The sequence below is a fragment of the Bos taurus genome, chromosome 10, assembly GCF_002263795.3.
Source record: "Bos taurus isolate L1 Dominette 01449 registration number 42190680 breed Hereford chromosome 10, ARS-UCD2.0, whole genome shotgun sequence".
Lineage (NCBI taxonomy): Eukaryota > Metazoa > Chordata > Mammalia > Artiodactyla > Bovidae > Bos > Bos taurus.
Genome location: NC_037337.1, coordinates 65,263,966 through 65,283,130, shown reverse-complemented (window position 1 = coordinate 65,283,130; position 19,165 = coordinate 65,263,966). Strand labels below are relative to the sequence as shown.

General features: G+C 53.7%; 1 protein-coding gene across 3 annotated transcripts in view; it reads left to right on the top strand.

Moving 5' to 3' along the window:
* Positions 1–18,758, top strand: part of DUOX1 (dual oxidase 1) — a 32,811-nt gene extending 14,053 nt beyond the window's left edge. For 2 of the 3 annotated variants that reach the window (XM_024997405.2, XM_010809336.3), the window contains 18 exons: positions 333–532; positions 666–851; positions 3,070–3,295; positions 3,567–3,660; positions 3,925–4,100; positions 6,391–6,460; positions 6,666–6,797; positions 7,325–7,503; positions 7,738–7,968; positions 8,506–8,605; positions 8,928–8,977; positions 10,420–10,547; positions 14,506–14,659; positions 15,058–15,290; positions 15,539–15,697; positions 17,011–17,166; positions 17,310–17,438; positions 17,976–18,758. In XM_024997405.2, the coding sequence (XP_024853173.1) occupies positions 333–532; positions 666–851; positions 3,070–3,295; positions 3,567–3,660; positions 3,925–4,100; positions 6,391–6,460; positions 6,666–6,797; positions 7,325–7,503; positions 7,738–7,968; positions 8,506–8,605; positions 8,928–8,977; positions 10,420–10,547; positions 14,506–14,659; positions 15,058–15,290; positions 15,539–15,697; positions 17,011–17,166; positions 17,310–17,438; positions 17,976–18,098 (2,726 nt within the window). In that variant the 3' untranslated portion in view covers positions 18,099–18,758. The remainder of the gene's footprint in view (positions 1–332; positions 533–665; positions 852–3,069; positions 3,296–3,566; positions 3,661–3,924; positions 4,101–6,390; positions 6,461–6,665; positions 6,798–7,324; positions 7,504–7,737; positions 7,969–8,505; positions 8,606–8,927; positions 8,978–10,419; positions 10,548–14,505; positions 14,660–15,057; positions 15,291–15,538; positions 15,698–17,010; positions 17,167–17,309; positions 17,439–17,975) is intronic. The other variant, NM_001205674.1, reaches the window with a different exon arrangement.
* The last annotated feature ends 407 nt before the right edge of the window (positions 18,759–19,165 follow it).

Below are 19,165 nucleotides of genomic sequence, written 5' to 3'. Positions count from 1 at the left end.
ATTTTAATCTATCTAAACCTATTTTTTTCTCATCTGTAACATGATAATAACAATAGCACTAACCTCATAGATTTGTGAAGATTAAATAAAGTAGTTCACGTAAAGCACTCGGTACAGTGTTGGACACATATTCAACACTCGGGACACGGTAGTTATGCTGCTCATGGACTAGAGGCGCGACTGTCGGCAGGGGATGACCGCCAGTACCCAGGACAGGACGTGGAGCTCAGAGGCCTTGATCTAACTCCAGCCCTGAGCCGGCCCTCCTCCCCGAGGCGGTGGTGGGGCACGGGGAGGAAGCCCCCAGCTGACCCAGCCTCATCTCTCTCCAGCAATGGAATGGCAGGGCCGCAAGGAGCCCTGCCGGCCTGTGCTGGTGCACCTGCAGCCCGGGCAGATCCACATGGTGGATGGCAGGCTCTCCGTGCTCCGCACCGTCCAGCTGCGGCCCCCACAGCAGGTCAACCTCATCCTGTCCAGCAACCACGGACGCCGCGCCCTGCTGCTCAAGATCCCCAAGGAGTATGACCTGGTATGGCCCAGCCGGCCACAGCCATGGGGGCAGCCAGGTGGAGGGGAGGGGCCCTGGGCCAGGCCGGGTTTCTGGCTCCTAGTCCCTTATAAGGCCTTGACACGTGGTTGCTCTCCCGATGGCTCCTCCAAAGGTGCTGCTATTTGACCTGGAGGAAGAACGGCAAGTGATGGTGGAGAGCCTGCGGGGCGCTCTGAAGGAGAGCGGGCTGAACTTCCAGGAGTGGGAGCTGCGAGAGCAGGAGTTGATGAGGGCGGCAGTGACACGCGAGCAGCGGAGCCACCTCCTGGAGACCTTTTTCAGGCACCTTTTCTCCCAGGTGTGTATGTGGGGTCGGTTCTGTCCATGTGGGCCTGCCTGTAGTGGTATACCTGTGTGAGGCCAGGGGGTGACACCAGGGAAGATTATAAGCCCCGAGTTCTTAGTTAACAATCAACTCTGCTGTGATTTGGGCCAAGTTACCTGACCTTGCTGTAAGGAGATGTTCCTGCCCCCTTCCCAAGCCTACCCTCGTCTGTAAGATTCCAGGGAGGCAATGCCCAGGAAGGCGGTTATCTGAATGTGTCATTTCTTATTTCACTGCTCACAGCTAACCACTTTGCTGCCCTCATGCAGCTCATCCTGCCCCAATGGCTGCAGGAACTTAGGGTGAGATGAGCAGTATGGGGGCCCTTGGCCACATGTACTTGGGGGAGCACAGCTGTCAGAGGCCTCGATGGGACATTAGTGTTCACCTTGCAGATTTTTGAGTCTATTGGGAGGATGTGGGTAAACAAGATAGGAAGAGAATTGCAAGGACTTGAGTCCCTATCTGGTACAGAAATGCAGGCAGCCTGGAAGCAGAATAGTGGAGAGGAGAAGCTTGGGAGATGAAGGATAAATACAGCCCCCACTGGTGGAGTTTATCATCCCACCAGGAAGATGGTGTGAGCATAGGAAGAAAGATAACTGGGAAGAACGACAGCTACAAAAGAGATCCAGGAAGTAAGTGGTCTAGGAGTTCAGAAAAGGTAATAAGGCTTCAGGCCGATGTAAGGTAGTCTTGGTGGAGGTAAGATTTGGCAAGTACTCAAAAAAAGTTGGAAAAATTTTATCTCAGAAGAAAGCAGCATGAAGGGCTGGGCAGAGATGCTTAGTAGAGGGGAAGAAAATGAATGTTTGAGGTGAAGGAGCAGGGCTGGCTGACTGGGGAAAGGATTTATGAAGGAAGGCACTATTTAATGGTCATTCATTACATGCCAGGCACATGGCATGTCATTCACTCCTCCAACAAGCTGAACCTGAGTGTGCAGGAGAGTGGAGGGACCCCCACTGGGGTGACTCATTGCCAGGACCTGGGCACCTCCTCTCAGCTTAGGACCCAAAGTGCTCTGGGAACTCCCTGTGCTGGGAACTGTCAAGGGTGTGTTACTGTATTCTGCGGGTAGCTGCCAACCCTTTCTATCTGCTCAGTGCTTTCAAAACATTTTCCACGCAACCTCTCATTGATTCTAACAATAACCCTGTGATATAAGAAAGACAGGTGAGGAAATGAATGCCAGACAGCTGAATGGACCTACCTGAGGTCATGCAGTGTGAATGGGTGGCAGAGTTGGGACATGAACCCTGATCTCTTGCCTCTAGCCCCAGGCTCTTTCTACCACAGCACCTTGCTTGAAGCAATGAGGTTTAGCTCATGAAATCACAGCCGGCCCTGGACCTGGAGGCCCCCAGTTGACAGGCAGGGAGGACAGGTGCAGTAGCCTGCTGCCCTCACCGTCTGTCTTTATGATCACGCAGCCCCGGGGAGGGTGGGCTGAAGATGACCTGCCATGAGAATTCCCCTTGCCCCAGCCCAACGTGTTCTCAGCCCAGCTGAGGATGTTCTCAGTCAAAACTCCTTTGGAGATAAGAGACACCTGCTAAAGCTAGCACGGACAAAGGGTCAGTGACTCTGAGGACAGAGTGGTGTCTCAGGAAGTCCAAAGGGAAGACTGATCTGGTCTGAAAGGGACCAGGAAAGGGAAAGCTGTCATCAAACAAGGCCACTTTTGTCTCAGGCTGCCTCCATTTTCTCCATGCCCCTGCTTCCTTTTATTTATTTATTTGGCTGTGCCAGGTCTTAGTTGTGGCATGCTAGAACTTTACCTGTGGCATGTGGGATCTAATTCCCTGACCAGGGATCGAACCCAGGCCCCCTGCACAGAGTCTTAGTTACTGGACCACCAGGGAAGTCAACCCCCCGCCCCCCACTTCCTCCTGTCTCTGTCTCTGAGCACATGAAGGAGCAGTGTGGTTGTTTTCTTACACTCAGGTCAAGACTGTCCTGGGACCTCCCAGTCTCAATTTCAGACCTTCTGCTTGGGTCAAGTGTGCATCCCTGATCCAATCAGCTAATACAGAGACCCAGGGACCACCCACAGGGCTGATGGGCTAGTGCTTAGCGGTGGGGCTGCTGAGCAGTCACCTTAAAAGGTGGCACCAAAAGCCTGCACTGGCCTTCAAGTCAAGGAAGCCTTGTCTTTTTCTCTCCCTCCTCTGCTGCTGCCCAAGTACAGGTGCTGGACATCGACCAGGCAGATGCAGGGGCCCTGCCCCTGGACTCATCGCAGAAGGTGCAGGAGGCCCTGACGTGTGAGCTGAGCCGGGCTGAGTTTGCCGAGTCCCTGGGCCTCAAGCCCCAGGACATGTTTGTGCAGTCCATGTTTTCTCTGGCTGACAAAGACGGCAATGGCTACCTGTCCTTCCGGGAGTTCCTCGATATCCTGGTGGTCTTCATGAAAGGTGAGGGAGGAGGGAGTGATTACCTAGACAGGAGGAGATGAGAAGAGCTGGACACTGAGGCTGGAGTGCAGCTGACTTGTTAAGACACGGGAAGTACTGGGGCCAGGTCTCCAGTCGTGGCAGACACTTGGGAATGCCCGGGTAGGGGTCAGGAAGCAGAGCAAACCCTAGCTGCGTCCAGCAGTGGGTCGATCCAGTGTGAGGCTCCTCCTGGCCAGCCTGGGGTGTAGGCAGGTGGGCCGAGGCTCTCACAGGGTCCTTCTTCTCCCAGGCTCCCCCGAGGAGAAGTCTCGCCTTATGTTCCGCATGTATGACTTTGATGGGAATGGCCTCATTTCCAAGGATGAGTTCATCAGAATGCTGAGGTTGGTGCTGCAGGAGAGCTGGGAGAGTGGGCCAGGGAAGGAACTGTGGGGGAGAGAGGGGGGCCGTGAAGGAGAGAGCAGGAGGTAAACAGCAGATATAGAGTCCATATAACCAGAGACTGCTGTAACTCGGAGAGGGCTTGGGATTTAGTCAGTCAGGGCCCTTCCATGTTGGCTCAGCTCTGAAGGTCTGTTGGGATGGCTTTGCATCTAAGCTGCAGGCTGCTTGTTGGGGCCTGATGGCTTTCCTCCCCCCGGCCCCAGGTCCTTCATTGAGATCTCCAACAACTGCCTGACCAAGACCCAGCTGGCTGAGGTGGTGGAGTCCATGTTCCGGGAGTCAGGCTTCCAGGACAAGCAGGAGCTGACATGGGAGGACTTCCACTTCATGCTGCGGGACCATGACAGCGAGCTCCGCTTCACGCAGCTCTGTGTCAAAGGTGGGGCAGCCGGCTGGGCACAGCTGACTCAGTTAGTAGGCACAGCAGTCACCTGCCTAGGGTCCACATGCTTTGAGGTGCCATTGAAATGTTTATGTTTCTTTTACAGTCAGAAGAATTAATATAATAATGTTGATAAATATGTAATGTATCCAGCTTGGATTATATTCTTCTTTATATGAACATAATTATTAAAATATATTTTTTTAATACAGAAAGGCAGTAGTGCCCATGGCCCAGAAAAGTCATAGTGCAGCCCTGCTGGTGGGGTGGGCAGGGTCAGGATAGGGTTGGGGATGGCAGCTGGAATTCTGCTTTCCTGTCAAAGGCCCCAGTGCCTGGTGCCTACGTCATGAGGGAAAACGTGTTTCCTCGTATCTGGCTATACCCATCTCAGCTGGGGGTCTGATGGTGGCAGTGGGCTGCTCTGGTTTTGTTTCCCACCTTACCCCTCGGAGGAGTGCTTGTTAAATGTTTGCTGAGTATATGGAGTCCCATTCTATTTTTTTCCCTCCCCCTGACTACCTGCCCCACCTATGTCTGACTCAGGTGATTAGGGGCTAGAGTCAGGGTGAGGAGGGGCCAGGTAGCAGGGAGAGGGACTGCCTGTGGCCTCCTCTGGGCTGTTACAGAGTCCTCACAGCCTGGAATTCTCACTGGAACATGTTGAGACCAAACCCAGTCCCTTCCAGTATTATGAGAATTTGGGGGGCTGAGCAGCCCAGATGGGGTGAGGGGTGAATTGTATAAGACACAGCTGGGCCTCTGGTCAGGGCTTCTGGTCCCCAGGGTGAGAGGGGGGTTGGTAGAGCACAGACCCAGCACTCCTGATTCTGCAATTTCCCACCTTTACCAGACAGGCCCCTGGGCCTGAGGGGAAAGCAGGGACAGATGCCAGGAAGTGAGCCTAGACGAGTCCTGGGGACATCCAGGCCCTGGTGTGGGTGGGAGGACCAGGCTTGAGGATTAAGTTGAGCGTTAGCATTGAGTACTGTTCTGCTTGGTTTTTAATTGTTGTTGTACTTTGCTGTTTCCTCTGTATTTCACTTGGAAACATCATGAACCTGCAGGAAAGGTGTAAGAATGGTACAAGGAGCATCCCTTTGCCCTTCACCTACATTGGCCATTTGTTACCATTTTCCCACATCTGTTGTTTGCTGAACCGTATGACAGGACAGACATCTATACTTTATTTTTAAACGCTCATTTCATTAAATTCAGTTTAGTCACTTTGGCCTCTGGGCTATAGACCAGGGTAATCTTCAAGACTGGTTTTGCATTTGAAAGTGACCTGGATGTTCTCAGACCTCCTGTGAGAACCTGGATTTGCAGCTCAGTCCTGCCCTGCCCCTTAGCTCTGGCGGCTTCTGGGAGGGTTCCTCCCAACCCCTAACATTTTATTACGAGCACTTTCAAACACAGAAAAGGGGAAAGAATTTTATAGTCATCTCCCATACATGTACTACCTAGAGTCTACACTTAACTCCTGGGAGTTTTTAAGCCAGAGGATCCTTAGCAGGGTTTTGTGGCTGAGTAGTCTTAGCAGGTGGGAGAAGGCAATGGCACCCCACTCCAGTACTCTTGCCTGAAAATCCCATGGACAGAGGAGCCTGGTAGGCTGCAGTCGATGGGGTCGCTAAGAGTCGGACACGACTGAGCGACTTCACTTTCACTTTTCACTCTCATGCGTTGGAGAAGGAAATGGCAACCCACTCCAGTGTTCTTGCCTGGAGAATCCCAGGGATGGGGGAGCCTGGTGGGCTGCTGTCTATGGGGTCGCTAAGAGTCGGACACGACTGAGCGACTTCACTTTCACTTTTCACTCTCATGCGTTGGAGAAGGAAATGGCAACCCACTCCAGTGTTCTTGCCTGGAGAATCCCAGGGATGGGGGAGCCTGGTGGGCTGCTGTCTATGGGGTCGCACAGAGTCGGACATGACTGAAGCGACTTAGCAGCAGCAGCAGCAGCAGCAGTCTTATCAGGCAGGTTATGTACAGTTCCTGAACCCTAGCCCACAAGCCTGATACCAGTCTCAGGTGTAGGACTGAAACTGAACACATACTCAGGGGAGCCTGCCTGGCCACCTTGGTTTCAAACCCTCTCCCTAACCCCTCATGGCTGAGTCTAGCTACCACTGGGATCACAGACTGAGGCTGGCTCACCCAGAGGCAGTGTACTGGCCAGGGACCCTCTACAGTGTCCGGACATGGGGTGAGCGGTGTGCATTTGAGATAGGTCCTCCTGGGCCCTGGACCCTGAGCTTCTAGCTAGCCCGGCTCTGCATTGCAGGGGTGGAGGTACCTGAAGTCATCAAGGACCTCTGCCGGCGAGCCTCCTACATCAGCCAGGAGAAGCTCTGGTAAGCCCTCATCTGGAGATGTTGGAGGGAGAGGGTCAGGGTGCTTTTTATTTCTCCACAATGTCTGGGATCAGGACCTTCACTAGCCCAAGTAGTGCTTTCATGCAAATTAGAAAAGGGCAGAGAAAGCCCTCTGGGAGGGGCAGCAGAGAATCTGGTGGCTCAGATGGCCAAGGTCCCATCCTAATCTGCATTCCTGTCCTAGTCCCTCTCCCAGAGTGAGTGCTCACCGTCCCCGAAAGGACGCTGACATCGAGGTGGAGCTGACACCACGGAGACTGCAGTACCCCAACGACACAGACCCTCCCCAGGAGATTCGCCGGAGGTTTGGCAAGAAGTATGCTTGCTCCTTCCCTTTAGCCCAAGCAGTTCACCCATCCCTTTGGCACGCACACATTGATTATTTAACGCCAGGCACTGTGCTGGCACTGGGGGTATGGGCAAGATGAACAGTCCTTGCCCAAGAATGTCACAGTCTGCTGAAATAGTCTGGTACAGTGATAGTTACAGTGTCCCACGATGAATGCTGTAATGGTGGTAAGAACAGGAGGCTTCAGAGCTCAAGGAAGTGGTCACCTATGCCTGGGAGGTAGGGAAGGCTTCCTGGAGGAAGAGCCTCCAGTAAAGGATGAGAATGGAGCTGGTGGGAATTGAGAGCTAACGGACTGGAAGAAGAGTGACCAAGTGACCATTTGCAAGGGCGTCCCCTCACTGACAGCCCGCTTAAGGAGGGTGGTCTTAAGGAGCCTTTGAGGTCTACACCCTACTGTCTTAAATAACCTGATGCTCCTTTCTCCTCTCTGGAGAACGGGTCCATATTAGCATCGGGTCCTTAGCGGAGAACCAAGACTTCCTGTCTTCCAGGGTGACATCGTACCAGCCCCTGCTGTTCACCGAGGCTCACCGAGAGAAGTTTCAACGCAGCCGTCGTCACCAGACGGTGCAGCAGTTCAAGCGCTTCGTTGAGAACTACCGGCGCCACATCGGCTGCCTGGCGGTGTTTTACGCGATTGCGGGGGGTCTCTTCCTGGAGAGAGCCTACCGTGAGTGACAGCCGTGGAGGGACGGGGCTTACAATAAGCCACAGCCCTGGGAGTGCGGCCTAAGCGAGGGACCGACAGCCCCGGGGCGGGGCGGCAATGAGTGACAGCCCTGGGGGCGGGGCCTCAGGGGAGCAAGGTGCCGGCTGGACTTCGAGCTTGCGGGAGGCTTGTGGCCGGCAGTGGTGGCCGGGGGCCGGGGCCTGCGCTGAGCTCACCGGCCAGGGCCCTCTGCAGACTACGCCTTTGCGGCTCACCACAAGGGCATCACGGACACCACCCGTGTGGGCATCATCCTGTCTCGCGGCACGGCGGCCAGCATCTCCTTTATGTTCTCCTACATCCTGCTCACCATGTGCCGTAACCTCATCACCTTCCTGCGAGAGACCTTCCTCAACCGCTACGTGCCCTTCGACGCCGCCGTGGACTTCCATCGCCTCATTGCCTCTACTGCCATCGTCCTCACAGGCAGGGCCTGGGAGTCTCAGGGATCCTCTCCATCTCCTTCGCCCCTTGCAGGCTCCCCTTCCTCTGAGAGCCCCCCTCTTCTCCACCCGCGTGTAATGTGAGCGTTAGTCTTAGATGTCCTTCTCGTAGGATGACGGTGGTGTGAAGTAAGCCCAGGAGTCCCTCACTGCCCCAGGCTGTAAAGTCCACTTCACCACTTCCCACTGACAAGTTACTCACACCCCAAAATGAGTGCACATAATAGTGTGTGATCTCCCCCAACTTTTATGTTTTAAAACATAATTCTGCGAGAGAAACCAAAGGAATGAATTTCTAATAGTATAATTTCAGACCTCTGGGGTTGTTTTCATGGATAATGTGTATGTGAGGCAGGAGAGGAACAGGAGGCTGATTAGAAAACAGAAGTCTAGATCCCCAGGGTCCTTCTTCAGGCCCCCAACTCTGGCTGGCTGGAGTCCTCCTGCTGGGGTTGAATGCTTTGAGCACCCCCAGTGGGCTGGCCCCAGGCTCATCCCTACCCTGTCTGGTCTTCCTCAGTCTTACACAGTGCAGGCCACGTGGTGAACGTGTACCTCTTCTCCATCAGCCCGCTCAGCGTCCTCTCCTGCCTCTTTCCGGGCCTCTTCCATGACAATGGGTGAGAGAGAGAGAGAGAGAGAGAGAGAGAGAGAGTGTGAGAGAGAGTGTGTGTGTGTGTGTGTGTGTGTGTGTGTGTGTGGCCTGGCCTGGGGGTGAAGAGGGTGAAATTATTTGCAGAAATCCTCTTGGCTCAAAAAAAAGAAAAAAAATTTTCTTGGCTCAGGAGTGGGTCCCCCTCCAGGTTATAGCACAATGATCATCTTGAGCCCCGAATCCCAAGTTGCAGAAAGGGAGACTGGTGGCTGGTTTGGGGTGCCTCCTCTAGAGGGTCCTTTCTGGAAGTCCTAGACATCCCCTCACTTGCTTTCCCTTCCCCACAGATCTGAGTTCCCCCAGAAGTATTACTGGTGGTTCTTCCAGACTGTGCCAGGTGAGAGCCCTGTCTGCTGCATGTGTTTCTGGGCCTGGCTCTGAGTGCCAGGATCTGGGTTTTGCCTGCCACAGGCAGCCCAGTCACTCTGGCTTGGTGCTTCTGGCCTTGACCGTGAGCCAGGCTCTGCCCTTGCCCAGAGTGCTTTCCTGGGCTATAGGGGACTGCATTCCAGGCCTTCTCTCAAGAGCTTAGCTGGGCTCCTCCCCCAGTTCTGAGCTAGTTACTCCCTCTGAGGAACAGCAGTGTATCCCCTCCACCTGAACACACACACCTACCATGACAGTGACTTTGAGGAATGCTGTGCCCCAGCTATGTGGGGGAGGGGCTGGGCTCTTCATGGAGCCTGGCAAATACCCTTCCCCCTCCTGGCAAATAGGCTTCCCCTCTGTTCTGTAGTCTTTACAAGAGCCCATATTCCCCACTCCCCATAATCACCCATTTTAGAGCTATTAGCTATGAATCTATTCAAATGCTTCTTGAAGCTATTTATATTTTAAGTCTGTTCCCTCCTTGGAGTAACACATCTTTCTGTAAATGTGTTACACTCCTTTCTGTAAAACACAGCATGTTTTTTTATTTTTCTTTAAACCCTAAAACGATCTGCTTTGAACTTCAGAGAGTGCTTGCTGATCCTGCACACTGGGGTTTAGTGGATCAAGCCATGTTTACGGTCTCCTCTCCATTCAGGACTTATAGGCTTTGGCTAGATCCCTTCTTAATCTCTGCTTTTCCACACTACAGGGCTCTAATCTTCCTCACTTCTGCCTCCTCCTCCTTGATCACGTGAGGGACCATTCTCTGGAATGGCTCCAGTGTTGCCTAGGATCTTCTGTGAGAGGAGGGGTCTCCCACCAGGTCTGAGTGGGTGGAACTCAGGGGGGCTCTGGTGATGAGCAGTGATGGTGTGGTCCCACTCACTCACTGTGTCAGTGTTCATGCTCTGTGATGTGGCTGCCGGGTAGAGTACTACCTGGCCCCTGACCAAGCCTCGACTCCCCAAGGGTAGGGCCTACAACATCTGGAGTTCTACTCAGAGGACTCAGAGTAGCTGCCCTGTCCATTCATTCACTCAGCACACATTTTCCTAAGGCCCATGGTGTGCCAGGCCTTACACGAGGCACCCAAGTGCAGTGGTGAACTAGCCTAGCCTGGGCTCTGTTCTTGTGGACCTGAGAGTCAAGAAAGTGACAGATATGAAACAAATAATGACACGGGTGCTTGAGACATAACCATCGTGACAGGGTCTATGAAGGACAAGCAGGGTCTGGGGAAGTGAAAGGCGCTTATTATCAGTGGTGTTGGGGAGAGGAAGAGGGAAGGATGATGGGCTTCTGTCACTTGCCTAGAGCTGTGGAGTGGAGAGGGGACCCTGGGAGCCTCAGAACAGCCGGCTCTGTGAGGCCCTGCTCCTCTGCCCTCACCCCATGTTCATTTTGCAGGTCTCACGGGAGTCATGCTGCTCCTGATTCTCGCCATCATGTACATCTTCGCCTCCCGCCACTTCCGGCGCTGCAGCTTCCGGGGCTTCTGGCTGACCCATCACCTCTACATCCTGCTCTATGTGCTGGTGAGGGGTTTGGGATATGAACCAGACCAGCAGAGTCTGGGTGGATGTTCCCAGGGAGGCAGCAATGGCCGAGACATCCACCTTAAAAGATGGAGATTATAGTATGGGGCGCTCAGGTAGACTGACCCAACATGCAGCACTCAGAAGGCTGACTCCCTGGCATGTGTTTTGCAGGAGCAGCCTTACCAGGCTGATCTACATTCCTTCTAGACACCCCCACATCATTTCTGCCCAGTCAGTCTTTCCCGTCTTTGGGTGGTGGTTTGGGCTCTTGGGTGGACTCACTCAAGGGAGCATTGTCTTTTTAAAGAGAAACTCACCCTTAAGTAGGTTCTGCCATTTTGTTTCTGCGGTGTTAGCTACCCCATCCAGCTAGCTAAATGCCACTTGTAATGTCAATGAACTTGCTCAAAGTGTCTTCTTTGGATTGTTGATAAAATGGATTTTGAGACTCCACCTCTCCCCTTTCCTTCTTATCCTGGGCTCCTGCCTCCCTTCCTTCAGATTCCCTGCCTCTGTCCTTTCCCTCTTCCCCTGGGTTTGCTCTCTGTTACTTTAGTGGCTGTTTCCAGAGATAACTCTGATCTGTACTGCTGCGGCATGGGTCTGCTTGGCCTGCCTTCCTCACAGACACAGGCACTTCCCCAAAGGGCATCTGAGGGCCTTGCTGAGAAGGTAAACCAAGTCCCAAAGCTCTGACGTCCCCACTGGTGATAGCCTGGCTGCCAGGATTCAAAACATGCAGAGCTCACACATGGCTGCCCTGGAGGTCACCTGGCTCTAGACACAACTGCACACAGGGGTCTTCTTTGTCCTAAGACAAAGGGAGAAAGGTCTTCATTGCCTGGGTCCGGATGGCACTGGTTGTCTGCCCTGCCCCCTCCCAGGTGCAGCTCTGTCTTCAGTGGGAAGTAAGAATGTCTGGTTCCATCTTGCCTGAGGCTCAGCACTTCATGGTTCTGGAGAACTACCCAGCCTCAGCTTAGATGTTTCCGAGAACTCATGAGTTTGTTTCTTTGGAAGCTGTGGCTAATTTATGCCTCCCTCACCAATTTCTTGATAATGGGTAGAGCCCTAGAATCTGGGTTACTGTTATTGTTAGGGGTGGAGATCATAGTTTTGTTCCTGCTGATAAAGCAGCTTTTTTAAAAAACTAGATCCAGAAGAGTGGCCAGCCTTGTTTTCTGAGAGCAAGACTGGTTTCTGATTTATCCCTGGGTTCTGGGGATCACTGGGGAAGCCAACAGAGAAGTCAGCAGCTAACCAAGGTGCAGGACCCTCAGCTGGGAAGTCCTAGCACTGGCAGCCTGGGAGCATCGCAGGGTTCCCCAGGTGGCACTAGTGGTAAAGAACCTGCCTGCCAACTCAGGAGACATAAGAGACCTGGGTTTGATCCCTGGGTCATGGAAGATCCCCTGGAGGAGGGCATGGCAACCCACTCCAGTATTCTTGCCTGGAGAATCCCACGGACAGAGGAACCTGGTGGGCTCCTCAATAGGGTCCAAAGAGTTGGACGCAACTGAAGCAACTTAGCATGCAGGCACAAAGCATCAGCTGCCTTTCCATTTATCTCAGATGTGGCCACTTGCCCTCAGACAGAAAGAGAAGTTACAAGTAAATGACTCCAGTGTGGAGCAGACCCTGGGCAAAGGTGTTTAGGCTCCTGATTCAGGCTGTAGAGGCTGGAGCTAGTGCAGCAAAGCTGAGCTGGCAGGCTGTTCCCCAGGCTCCTTGATCAATCATGACTCTGCAGCAGCTTTGCGGTTTCAAGGTAGAGCCAACACCAAGCAAGGTGTATAAACAGAGGAGTATGAAGTCATCCAGACATTGTTCTCAGCCAGTGGATGCTCAGAAAGCCTCAGGGGTTGGCGTGGGCTCTGTAATGAAAGAGGATCTTGGGAAAACTGGAGACAATTCACAGCCCAAAAAGGTTCGAGTTAGCTCTGTGGGGAGAGGTTCAAGAATTGGGGAACACTCAGCTGGAGGAATGGAGAGCTGAATGAGGGACTGAGTTCATTTGAACAGTTATCTGTTGAGGGCCTAGGATATACTTGCTCTGTAAACAATCTGCCTGCAATGCAGAAGAGCTGGGTTCGATCCCTGAGTCAGGAAGTTCCCCTGGAAAAGGAAATGGCAACCCACTTCAGTATTGTTGCCTGGAGAAGTCCATGGACAGAGGACCCTGGTGGGCTACAGTCCATGGGGTCGCAAAGAGTCAGACTCGACTGAGTGACTAACACACACACAGGCCCAGCAGAGGAGGGGGAGACTCTAAACTCTGCCCTCGGAAATTGAGGGTTAGCTGCAGAGATTAGTGCCATGCACGTGCAATGATCAAAATGACCAGATAATATGGGATTAATTGCTGAGCTGAATGTTCCAGTCTGTCAGTTACAAGAGCTCATTGAAGGGAGCCTCATTTGGGCCAAACTGGTTAGGGAAGATTTCACAGAGAAGACGGAACTTGGGCTAAGCCTGAAGGAGAGATAAGCTAAGGTTTAACAGGGCAGTGTGGGAACTGAGCATTCTAGGTGGAAGGAATGGCACCTATGAGGGACTGCCCTAGTAGTCCAGGGCTTAGGACCCTGCACTTTCACTGCCAAGGGTCCGAGGTCTGGGTTCAATCCCTGATCGAGAGAAAAAAAAAAGAAGAAGAAAGGCAGGAGCACTGGTGGAGAGGTGGGAATGACAATAGAATATTCGAAGCTGAAGGGCTGTGGCTCAGCTGAGAGGCCACGCTGTGTGGGAGATTGTAGGAGAAGAGCAGAGGGTGAAGAAATCAGGCTTGGGCAACACATAGGATTAGGAGTTGGGAGGAGCAGAGCCAGTGCAGGAGATAGAAAGTGAACAGTCAGAGAGGGAAAGAGGGAAAACCAGCAGGACATTGTTGCTAAAGAGGCAAGGCAGGGATGCTCACTAGAGCCATAGGCTGCGGAGGGTGGGAGTGAATGCCATCTAAAGGGAGACCTCGGGGACTTGCTACTGTGAGTCTGATGTGAGCAGATCCTGAGAAGAGGTGGAGGGGGGAGCCAGACTGACCAGACTCAAACAAGCAAGCGGAAAGAATGGGGCAAGTTGTCTCTGACCATGTTAGACCAGCTGGTTGGGGAAAGAACCAGAGCTGGACAATACCTGTTAGTTACTAAATGGAAAAAGAGGACTGATTAGGTGTCTTAGTCTCCAAAAGAGTTGGGTAAATTGGGGAAACCCCTTCCACTGACTCACTAGTTATTGAGTACCTACCATGTGCCAGGCAGAAACTGCTGGGAGCTGAGAGTGTCATGGAAAATGGATGCAGTCCCTACTTCTCCAGTCCAGTGGGGAGAACAACAGTAAACATGTCTATGAATGAAGGAACACAAATATCGCGGATGACGACAGTGAATGGAGTTAACAGGGAGACGGGATAGAGAGTGTGCTGGGGGAAGGGAGAAGGCCTGAGGAGGCCTTTCTGCAGAGACCTGAAAAATGAGGTGGTGGGAGGAACTAGGGGAAAGGCCTTCCCACCAGAGGGAGCAACAGGTGGAAAGTCCAGAAATAGAAAGAACTTGTGTTTGAAAAACAGGGAGCGGGGAATGTTGCCAGGCAGAAAACAGAGCATCACAAGGCCTTGTGGTGAAGTGGGAAATCCTCTAAGGTTTTCTGAGCTGGGATGACATGATAAAAGGAACTTAAAAAGTCATACTGACTGTCTTGGAAAGAATACATCACAGTAGGGCAGCCTGCAGACAGTTAGGAGGCTACCACATGAGTGCAGGTGGCTTAGTCTAGGATGGTATCAGGAAGATGCAGATGGATGCTATGGAGGATGGGTTGGGAGTGGTTAGGTTTTGGAGCCTGGAAGGAGCACTGCACCTGATGAGGTGGGGATTGGATAGGCCAGTTGGGGAAGGATGCAGGGGTCAGACCCTTTTGTGGGTGTGGCTTCAACCTCAGCTGTACTCTTTGCTCTCTCCAGCTCATCATCCACGGCAGCTTCGCCCTGATCCAGCTGCCCCGTTTCCACATCTTCTTCCTGGTCCCAGCACTTATCTATGTGGGGGACAAGCTGGTGAGCCTGAGCCGGAAGAAGGTGGAGATCAGCGTGGTGAAGGCGGAGCTGCTGCCTTCAGGTACCAGCCTAGAGGCTGTCGGGGGAGCAGGCTGGTGGTTCTGTGGATGCTGACAGGGCAGGGAAAAGCCTGGTCCAGTGGAGTTAGCAGGGTCTTTGAGGTGGTAGGGATGGGGGAGTGAGTACAAGAGGCTCTTTGCCAGGGGACCTAAGCTGCTCTCACACCAGAGAGAGGAGGGGCCTGGGCCAGGCCACTCCTTGTCCTGCTGCCCACCAGCCCCAGTGCTGCCCAAACCCTGCTCAGGGTAGACATGGCCTGGGGGTGTTGTAACTTCTGATGAGGGGAGGCCTCCTTTGTCATATTCTAAAAGCAGAGCTGAGGTTGCAGGTGGGGAAACTCTTGGGGGGCCCCACTGTTGCTGGATTCAGAACAGCAGGCTACTGCCCACCTCCCCTCAGGAGTGACCCACCTGGAGTTTCAGCGGCCCCAAGGCTTTGAGTACAAGTCAGGACAGTGGGTGCGGATCGCCTGCCTGGCTCTGGGGACCACCGAGTACCACCCCTTCACGCTGACGTCAGCACCCCATGAGGAGACGCTTAGCCTGCACATCCGGGCAGCGGGGCCCTGGACCACCCGCCTCAGGGAGATCTACTCACCCCCGACGGATGACAGCTGTGCCAAATATCCAAAGGTGCCCAGACCCAGGCCAGGTGTACCACATGCTCCCACATCCCCTTAGTAGGCGTTGGTTCTGCGGCACCAGACTCCCCGCTGTGTTCCTCCTTGAGAGACTGATTCTTCCAGATGATGCTTCAAGGTTCCCACTGCTCCCTCATTCCATAAACCTACCTGCACTTCTCTGCCTCCCATTTCTGGCTTCAGAACTGTGGTGGTAGCCGAACTCAACTCTAACCCTTTAACTCTAACCCTTTCCTGCAGCTGTACCTCGACGGGCCATTTGGAGAGGGCCACCAGGAGTGGCATAAGTTTGAGGTGTCAGTGCTGGTGGGAGGGGGCATTGGGGTCACCCCCTTTGCCTCCATCCTCAAAGACCTGGTCTTCAAGTCATCAGTCAGCTGCCAAGTGTTCTGTAAGAAGGTGAGTGGCCCCTCCTCCCACCAGCTGTGGTCCCCTGCTCCCTGTCACTGTGTCCATCTGTGCCTGTCCCCTGCCTCTGTTCTTGGCCTCCCTGTTCTAGGCAAGGCTGAGCTGGCCTGACCCAAGAGAGTCAGGATATTGTTGTTGTTCAGTAGCTCAGTCGTGTCCGACTCTTTGCGACCTCATGGACTGCAGCATACAGCACAGTCGGACTATTCCTGGACCCTAAAGGACAGAGTGGTTTTGCTGATGCCTGCAGGCTCTTCCCTCAGTTATGCGGTGCCCCACATAGAATCTGCTTCTGAGAGTCCCTCCAGCCAGGGATGGAGAGGGGGCCCGCCCCTCAAGCACTGTTGGGTGGGGAGAGGGAAGGGAACACTTGGGGTGGGGCACCGGTGAAACCAGCCCTGCTCTCAAGAGGAGGAGGAGGAGAGGCTACAAGGCAGGGCTGGTGGGCCTGGTCGGCTCCAGGAACACAGCCCAGGCCCTCAGGCCCCTCCACACCAGGCCCCTTCACCTGAGCCTAGCCCTGGTGGCGGGCCCCTGCTTGTCTCTCTGGGCCCGGCAGGTGAGTCAGGGGTGCAAGAATGCAGCGGGCAGAGGCCCAGCCTGTATGCTGTCAGCACTCGGAGGGTGACAGACAGCTACCTGGCTTCCCTGTTTGTGCCAGCTGTCTCTGCTTCTTAACTCACACAGCCCCATTTCTTCCTATCAGAAGCTGGAGATGGGTCCCTCAGGGACCCATTTATTTATTTGGCTATACCAGGTCTTAGTTGCAGCTTGAGAACTCAGTTGCAGCATGTGGGAGCCAGTTTCCTGATCAGCGATCAAAACCAGGCCCCCTGTATTAGGAGCATGGAGTCTTAGCCACCGGACCACAGGGAAGTCCTCCCTGGTCTCTCTTTGAGCCCATGCCCATCCACTCCAGGCAGCCAAGTCAGTCTTCCCAGAGGCCGTTCTGTGACGCACCCCTTATTGGGTCCCTCTCCCCTCGGGCAGCCTGTAGGTTGGGAGCCTAGCAGCTTGAACAGGGCCCACTGGACTGAGTGGAAGGGCAGGCTGCCTCCCACCCCACCAGACCTTCAGCTCACTTGACAGGGGTCCTTTCTCAACGGCCCCAGGCTATCGCTCACTTTCACTTCTCCGTGTCCTAGGGCAACTCTGTCTCCCACCTCAGAGCATGGCCCCATACACTCACCTCCTCTGGCTGCCAGGGGAGAGGCACAAGCTGCTCTGAGACCAGGAGTGGCGATTCCTGGGAGGTAGGGACTCTGAGACGAGCTGGGTCCTAAGCTCCAGCCCTGTGTTCCCAGATCTACTTCATTTGGGTGACTCGGACCCAACGGCAGTTTGAGTGGCTGGCTGACATCATCCGGGAGGTGGAGGAGAATGACCGCCAGGACCTCGTGTCTGTACACATCTATATCACCCAGCTGGCTGAGAAGTTCGACCTCAGGACCACCATGCTGGTGTGTCAGGGCCAACCAAGGAGTGGCTCTGTGGGTGGGCAGGGCAAGCCAGGATGGCCAAGGTGGGTGGGCGGACCAGCCTCTGGACGAGAAGCTGACCAAGTCTGCTGGCTGTGACCTTCCTCCTCTGCTTCCTTCCCCAGTACATCTGTGAGCGGCACTTCCAGAAGGTGCTGAACCGGAGTCTGTTCACAGGCTTGCGCTCTGTCACCCACTTTGGCCGCCCCCCCTTCGAGGCATTCTTCAACTCTCTGCAGAAGGTCCATCCACAGGTCAGTTCCCACCCCACATTCAGGTTTTCTTCACCTTCATCATTTGAGGCCTGAGCAAAGCTCCCAAACCTGCTCCATAAAGGGAGGAGGACCCATCCCTGAGGAGTCTGGTGGGGTGATGGAATGGAAAGGGAGAGATGCAGGCCACTCAAGGGCCAAGGGAGGAAGCAGGCAGCAGGGACTTGCTACTTCTGAAGCTATGATGCCTTGTCTCGAAGGAAGGGCTCAGTGGTGGAGCTGGTCCTCACCATAAACTCAGAGCTACCCTTACCATTAATACTATCCAGACAAACACTGGGCTAGCAAATGCCTTGGAAAAGAGTCAAGGCTGGCCTCACAGAGAACAAGTCTTCCAAAACTCGGTGAGATTTATAAACCCTGAGCCAGCCCTCACCATGCACAGTATGGAGTAAACCTTCACAGGATCATGGAATGAGTCCTCACCAAGGACTCCTGCTGGTCTTTCACATGAACATGGAGTTAGACACTGAGTTGGACAGTGACTACTGAGCTGGCCTTCACTTCTTTCTCCAACAGGTCCGGAAGATTGGGGTGTTCAGCTGCGGCCCCCCTGGCATGACCAAGAATGTAGAAAAGGCTTGTCAGCTCATCAACAGGCAGGACAGGACTCATTTCTCCCACCATTATGAGAACTTCTAGGCTTCCTGCCCAGGGGCTCTGCCCACTGTCTAGCTGAGCAGAGGTTCGGCCTGACACGTCACCTCCAGATTTCTTGTTTCTGGCTTCCTCAGCCATCTCCCCATTTCTACCTCCCAACCTCGGTCCAGGTGGCCATGGTCAGTCACCCCATGTGGGTTCATGGACTCCCAGGCCCAGAATGTCTCAGCCTGGAGAAATGCAAGGCACTGTGTAGGGACTAAAAGTTGGGAGCTAGGAGATCTATTATTGTTTTGTGACTAAGTGACACCTCTTCTTCCAAAATAAGGAAAAAAATCAAAAGGCTTGAACAGACAAATTGTGTGTGTGTGTAGAGGGCTGTGAGTTTAGGAATGAAGTGGGAGCACATATAGATTCTGGCATCCTAAAACCCCTACCCCCCACCCAAATCTCCACTCCTCTGAGCTCTCCACTGTCAAAGGGCTGGAAAATGCCTTAGAGAGGGTAGAGCCACAGAGAGCAATTTACAGGAATGCCCCCCCTGAGGACCCCATTCCAACAGTACAATTGATCTTTTCCCCAAGTTTTTAAACACGTACTGTCGTCAGAACCTGGCCCAACATGTCTGGGTGCTCCTCCGCTCTCCTCCCCTCTTCCTGCTCTAATAGTCTCTTTTATAAATAAACCACTTTTCTGCCCTACTGCTACTGCTAAGTCACTTCAGTCGCGTCCGACTCTGTGCGACCCCAAAGACAGCAGCCCACCAGGTTCCCCCGTCCCTGGGATTCTCCAGGCAAGAACACTGGAGTGGGTTGCCATTTCCTTCTCCAATGCATGAAAGTGAAAAGTCAAAGTGAAGTCGCTCAGTCATGTCCGACTCTTAGCAACTCCATGGACTGCAGCCTACCAGGCTCCTCCGGCAAGAGTACTGGAGTGGGGTGCCATTGCCTTCTCCGTTTCTGCCCTAAGGGTTTCTTTATTCTGCTCCAGGATGGGTTAGGTACTGCCAGAAGAGCCATTCATGTGGCTAGTTCACCATGGCTGGCCCAGACATTGTCTCTGAGCTTGCCAGCACCCACTGAATAAGGGAACCCCTCCAAGGCCACCTG